Source organism: Glycine soja, chromosome 15, assembly GCF_004193775.1.
Source record: "Glycine soja cultivar W05 chromosome 15, ASM419377v2, whole genome shotgun sequence".
In the NCBI taxonomy this organism is placed as follows: domain Eukaryota; kingdom Viridiplantae; phylum Streptophyta; class Magnoliopsida; order Fabales; family Fabaceae; genus Glycine; species Glycine soja.
This window is the reverse complement of record NC_041016.1, coordinates 34,437,648-34,444,320: the sequence shown is the minus strand read 5'-3', so window position 1 is coordinate 34,444,320 and position 6,673 is coordinate 34,437,648. Positions and strand designations below refer to the sequence as shown.

The following is a 6,673-nucleotide window of genomic DNA, read 5'->3' as shown; positions in this document are numbered from 1 at the left end:
AAACAGTTTATATACACAAGAACATAATGAAAGGAAACCAACAACGGGGTAAGTCACGGTAAAACATTGCACAAAATTAAATGGCCTAACTCTCAAAAAACAGTCCCCAGTGGAGTCGCCAACTGTCGCAACCTACCCTTCGGCGGGAGGGCGACGCGAGACTCGCGGGATGCGTGTTCCACGAAAGGAATACGCGCGGAGTCGCCACCAACGTTTATTTGAGGAAAACGTCGGAAAAACCGGAAAAGACGCGATCTACGAACTTTTAAGTTGAAAGGTTCGGGAGTTGTATTTACGCACGGGGAAGGTATTAGCACCCCACACGCCCGTCCCAAGGGACGGCAGCCTTTAATCGAATGTGCAAACAAGACTTTGATTTTTTATGTTCCCTTTTATGTTCTTATATCCTTTATACCCTTTATATATTTTTTTTTTTTTGTGGTCGACAAGGGTGTTTCCCTTTGCTCCTACGTATTCCTCAATTTGGGATGAGAAAATCAGACCTACGTAGTTCTTTCGGAACAAAGTGTTTGGTTAAGTTGTTTTTGTCTTTTTTTTGCAAAATATGTTTTTATTGAGCAAAAGGTCATTTAAGGTGTTGAACCATTAAACGGTCTTTTGATTTTGAAAGGGGAGAAACGTTAAGGCGTTGGACCATTAACGATCTTTTGTTTTTGAAAGGAGAGAAACGTTAAGGCATTGGACCATTAACGATCTCTTGGGGTGGTCGACAAAAGCGGGGCTTTTGCTCCTACGTACCCTCAATGAGGAACTCAGACCTACGTAGTTCTTTCTTATCAAGTGATTCTTTTTTACTTTAAGAGGTGATCATTTTAAGGCGTTGGACCTTAAAAATGATCCATTTTACTTAGTGAGAAATTGAAATGACAAACTTTAAAAGCCTATTTTTGTGGACGAGCTTGATTAGGCGAGTTGATTTTAGCCTTAGTTTCACTTTAGTTATTAATTAATTCGATTAAGAATGAGAAATCCCAAAGAGAAAACGTCCGATTGATTTTCCGCTTTATTTTACTAAAAGATGTTTTTTGATTATTTATATTATTTTTTACCTCTTTTTTTGATTTCCAACGTGGTTACGGCATGACCGAACGGTCGGAATTTATTTTAACCAAAGTTAATGGATAATACAATTCAAACGTTCGGTGGAAATTTGTTTTATTTTTAAGTTAAGCGAGAAACGACTTAAGTAAAATGGCTTAAGCATGTCAACAGGGGGTATAAAAAGTAAACAAAATAAAAATGCACGAAACACAATGTGGACCACTACGGGTACATAGAATGAATCGAAAAGCTTGGTTCGAGGTACTTACCCGTTGAAGATCGAAGAACGATGAAGAACGAATGAAGAACGTCGAAGAACGGTTCAAACCTTTGCGAGATTCCTCACGGAAAACGTTACGGAAACGTTTCGGAAGCGCCTCGGCTTAGATTTTTTTCACGGAAACAATTTTTCCAAGCAATTTCCAAAGAGGGAGAAGTGCCTAAGGGGCTGGGATCCCTTTCTTCTTCATTTCCTCCCCTATTTATAGCAAAATAGGGGAGGTGGTTGCCGCCCAGCTCGCCCAGGCGAGCTCAGCTCGCCCAGGCGAGCAGGGTTGCTTCCTCCAGAAGCAACCGCCTTCTGGAGGAATCTTCTGGAGGGCCCAAATGGGCCTGGGTGCTATTTGCACCCCCATTTTTACTAAGTACACCCCCCTCTGCTGTTTTTTGGTGATTCTTTTTTCGTAAAGTTACGGAAACTTACGAATTTTGTAACGATACTTGTTTTCTTTCCGTAATGTTACGGAACCTTGCGGATTACATAATCATCCCCTTTTTGACTTACGGAATGTTACGGAACCTCACTTAATTATGCAACGATGCTTCCTTTTGATTTCCGGTGTGTCACGGAAACTTACGGATTGTGCATCAATATTTTTTTTTGGTTTTCCGGCATGTCCTGAAATTTCACAAATTGCCTAATGATGGGTGCCAAGCACCTCACGAGGACCAAAGAATGGTCACACGTCATCGAGCAAAGGTTCCCGGACGAAATTAGGGTATGACACCGGTGTGTCACGGAACCTTACGGATTGTGCATTAATATTTTCTTTTGTTTTCTAGCACGTCCCGGAATTTCACAAATTGCCTAATGATGGGTGCCAAGCACCTTACAAGGACCAAATAAAAGTCGCATGTCATCAAGCAAAGGTCCCCGGACGAAATTAGGGTATGACAACCCCCTCTCCCTCAAACAATTTTAACTTAGTTTTCTTTTATAGTCACATGATTGGCATGTGATTTTAGAAAAAAAATTGTCCCCAAAACACCCAATCCCATCTTCCTTGAGAGGCACCTCAAGCAAAAGAAAAAAAAAATAGCATAAGCACAACGCCAAATTGGGTTCAATGAACAACAACAAATTGATCACCACCATCCTTCTCTCTCTAAATTTGCTACTAGTGATTATGGTTGTTCCTTGCTTTCACTAAAATGTAAAACCAATCATCACCACAAACACCACCAAATTGCAAAGCAATCCCAACATTTTCCAACACTTTCAACAAAGTAAATAATGAAGGAAAATATGGTATGATTAAGAAAAAAACAAAATAAAAAAAACGACATGACCCAGATTAAAAATCATATCTTTTTTTAATTTTTAAAATGAAGAACGATGAAACAAATTATGATTAAGAAGCGTTTCTTGTAGTATGAGGTTCTCAACAAAAGATAATTTTTTTGAGTGAGCAGAGAATCAATACACAGGAAACATTGTGATTTTTTCGTAGAGTGTCTCAGCAACCAGTTTGGAATTAGAAGATAACAATTCAAACGTGACAAATATAGATTTTGAAGATGAAAGAAACCCAGAAAGATTTGGCATGAAAAATAGGACAAAAAGAAACCCAACAAACCTTAGCCACTCTCTTCACACACTCGCATGGACACTTCACCAAAGACTTGTAGTACTAATTTTTAGAAAGAAATAGTAAGTATAAGAGTTGTCGTATTCACAAAGACTATGTGCAACATAAAGAGAATCAATAAATTTTTGCATGCATTCATTGCAACGATTTATCAATTTGGCTTGGTGAATGTGTTAAGTTTCAATTTTTAGAAAAGAATGTCTTATTGTAGCGAGGTGTCAATTTGATATGGTGAAACTAAACTATTTCTGGTTTTAAACATAATTTTTGGAGCAAAAATTAAATCAAATAGAGAAAAACATTGCAAATATGAAACTCATAGAACTCTTCATATGAAACTTGTTATTAATCAATCTCCTAGTTCAATGCAACCAAGAACCAAGCTACAATGACTAGTTCTAATTCCTTAGTGATTAGTCCTTGAGTTTAGAGCCAAATCCCTAATTCCTTAAGTGATTTAAACCAAGAAACTAAAAGCTTGATCATTGAATCTCTACAAATGCAAGAGTTTGATCTATTTCTGATATCAAATCCCTGCATAATTTCAATTCACATCTAGGATTTGAACTTGTTTCCACACAATCTAAATCCCTAAAAGCTAGGTTTATCACTCCTAACATGCATTTAAGCATAGAATTGAAATAGGGATCACATTAGCTACGGGAATTGATTAGAAAACATAGATTACATTGTTGAATTTCACTTCATTCACTCAGCAACCGTGAGTTTTAGCTCATTTGGATCATGAAAGATCCAAATAAAACCTCAAGAGAGTAACAATGGAGGATGAGAAAGAGAGGGATTTTATTTCTGAATTTGTCAAGTGAACTAAAACATCGATTACTTCATTGAATTAATCGATTTCATTGTAGATTTAATCAATTACAGGTGGTTATAATTGTTTTCTCTATAAGTAGCCACCTTGTGTTCTCACTTTAGTGTACAAGTTCATTAAGTGCGAAATCGCAGGAGCTGAAATAAGTGAAAGAAGAGAATAAAAGTGCTTAGAAATAGTGACTCACAACTTCTAATCTTTTGATTATGAAGATCTTTTTGTGATAAGCGAGTTGTATCAGAGCAGGTCGAACCTTTCGGCTAGTGAGTTGTGAGTCTGCTATGTTTTTCTGTGCATTCTCGGGTTGTTTTGTTGAATGCTTGGTGTTGGTTGTTTGCTGATGTTTGATGTTCATTTTTTGCTATTAGCACTTACTCACTAGTTGTGTTCCTACGAGCTATAGAGATTTGATTGTTGTAGTTATATTGAATTTGTTTTTCTGATGTCTGCTATACCATGAATTTCATTGCCGGGTCACGAATTATCAAACTGGCCACCTGTATAATTTGTGAAGGGCAATGGAATGATATGGCAAGCAATCAGAAAATGAAAATGATGGAAAGTGGGTGTTAATGTCTTGAGTCATCAACTCTCAAGAGTAACTGAGTAGGAATTTGTGATGGTTGTGATTGTTGTGTGGTTCTTTGTTTGTGTGTATTCTTTCCATGTCTGACTCCCTGGTGTGTATAGGGAGTGATGGCTGGACAGAATGATCATGCGATAGTGGATGTCCTTCAAGCCTTAGCCCAGGCTATAGGGAATCCGAATAGAGGAGAAGCTGGTGGAGCTGTTGAGTACCAGGGGTTGGATCACTTCCAACGAAACAACCCTCCTTCATTCAATGGAGGATACAACCCTGATGGTGCTCAGAACTGGATAAGGGAAATTGAGAAAAATTTTCGAGTTATGGCATGTCCGGAGAGGCAAAAGGTTGCTTTTTGCGCATATACTCTAGTGGAAGAGGCTGAGTATTGGTGGGAGAATACTCGCCAATGCCTAGAGGCTGAAGGTCAAGATGTGACCTGGGATGTCTTCAAGAGAGTGTTTTTGGAGAAATACTTTCCCGAGGATGTTAGCAACAAGAAGGAGATGGAGTTCTTGGAGCTTAAGTAGGGAAACATGACTGTGGCTGAATATGCAGCCAAGTTTGAGGAGCTGGTGAGATACTTTCCCCGTTATCAAGTGAGAGATGGTGAGAGTTCCAAGTGTGTAAAGATTCTTAATGGCTTACGACCTGAAGTGAAGCAAGCTGTGAATTACCAAGGTGTTCGTCAGTTCCCACTTTTGGTTAATATGTGTCAGATTTGGGATGAAGACTCCCAAGATAGGGCGGCCTATTATAGGAGTACAGGTCCAATGAGGAACAAAAAGAATGGTCCTCAACATCGAGTAAAACCATATTCAACTCCTCCTAAGCAACATGGTAACCGCCATGACAATTAGAGGATTGTTGCTAGGGGATTTGCAGGTGGTAACGGTAGCAAACCCTATACTTTCTCCACTCATATCATTTGTTACAGATGTGGTAAACCAGGGCACATCTCCTCCAATTGTCCCGATATAGGCATAACATGTTTTAATTGTGGACAAAAGGGACACACTCGAAGAGATTGTTCACGACCCAAGAAAGAGCAAAATGTGGAGGCTCAAATGACCAAACTAGACATCCAAAGACCACGGGAAGAGTCTTTACCCTTAATGGTGTTGAAGCTTCGAAATCCAAAGATCTAATCCAAGGTAGATGTTTCATAAATGGGATTCCTTTGCTTGTGTTGTTTGATTCTGGTGCCACCCATTCCTTTATATCTTGTTTGTGTGTAGAAAAACTTAAGCTTTATGTGTCTTCTTTAAATAAAGATCTAGTAGTAGAGACCCCAACTAGTGGTTATGTGTTAACTGCTAATGTGTGTTTGAATTATCCTGTGCAGATTTCTGGTAGAACATTCTTGATTGATTTGATTTGTTTGTCTTTGAGCCAGATTGATGTTATTCTTGGTATGGACTGGTTATCTTCCAACCATGTCTTGTTGAACTATTTTGATAAAAGTGTGGTGTTTGATGATTCTGGAGTGAGTAAGTATATGATGTTTATCTCTGCCAACCAAGTTGTGACATCTTTGAAGGAAGATGCTCAAGTGTACATGATCTTGTATAGCCTGGAAGTAGAGACAAAGGTTTCTATGTGTGACCTCCCTGTTGTTAGAGAGTTTCCTGAAGTGTTTCTTGAGGATATATCCGATCTGCCACCTAAGAGAGAGATAGAGTTTTCCATAGACTTAGTACCTGGTACTGGACCCATATCCATAGCTCCTTATAGGATGTCTCCTATAGAGTTAGCTGAGCTTAAGAAACAGTTAGAGGAGTTGTTGGATAAGCAGTTTGTTAGGCCTAGTGTATCTCCGTGGGGAGCCCCAATGTTGCTAGTGAAGAAGAAAGATGGAGCCATGAGGTTGTGTGTGGATTACCGCCAGTTGAATAAGGTAATGATTAAGAATAAGTACCCTTTGCCTAGAATAGATGACCTTATGGACCAGTTGGTAGGAGCTTGTGTGTTTAGTAAGATAGACCTTAGGTCGGGATATCATCAGATCCGAGTGAAGTCTAAGGATATACCAAAGACTGTTTTAGGACCCGTTACGGTCACTATGAGTATCTGGTCATGCCCTTTGGTGTGACTAATGCCCTGTGGTAGTATTCATAGATGATATTTTGGTATACTCCAAGACTAGAGAGGAACATGAAGAACATTTGAGGATTGTGTTGCATACCCTTAAGGACCGACAACTCTATGCTAAGTTGTCCAAGTGTGAGTTTTGGTTAGAGAAAGTTAGTTTCCTAGGGCATGTGATATCTCAAGGGGGTATAGATGTGGATCCCTCTAAGATAAAAGTTGTTCTTAAGTGGGAAA

The 6,673-nt window shown here is 39.0% G+C and overlaps 1 protein-coding gene across 1 annotated transcript; it reads left to right on the top strand.

Moving 5' to 3' along the window:
- The first annotated feature begins 4,461 nt into the window (after positions 1–4,461).
- On the top strand, positions 4,462–4,878 carry LOC114386085. The gene has a single exon (XM_028346092.1). It carries the CDS (start codon positions 4,462–4,464, stop codon positions 4,876–4,878), a length of 417 nt encoding a protein of 138 aa, XP_028201893.1.
- The last annotated feature ends 1,795 nt before the right edge of the window (positions 4,879–6,673 follow it).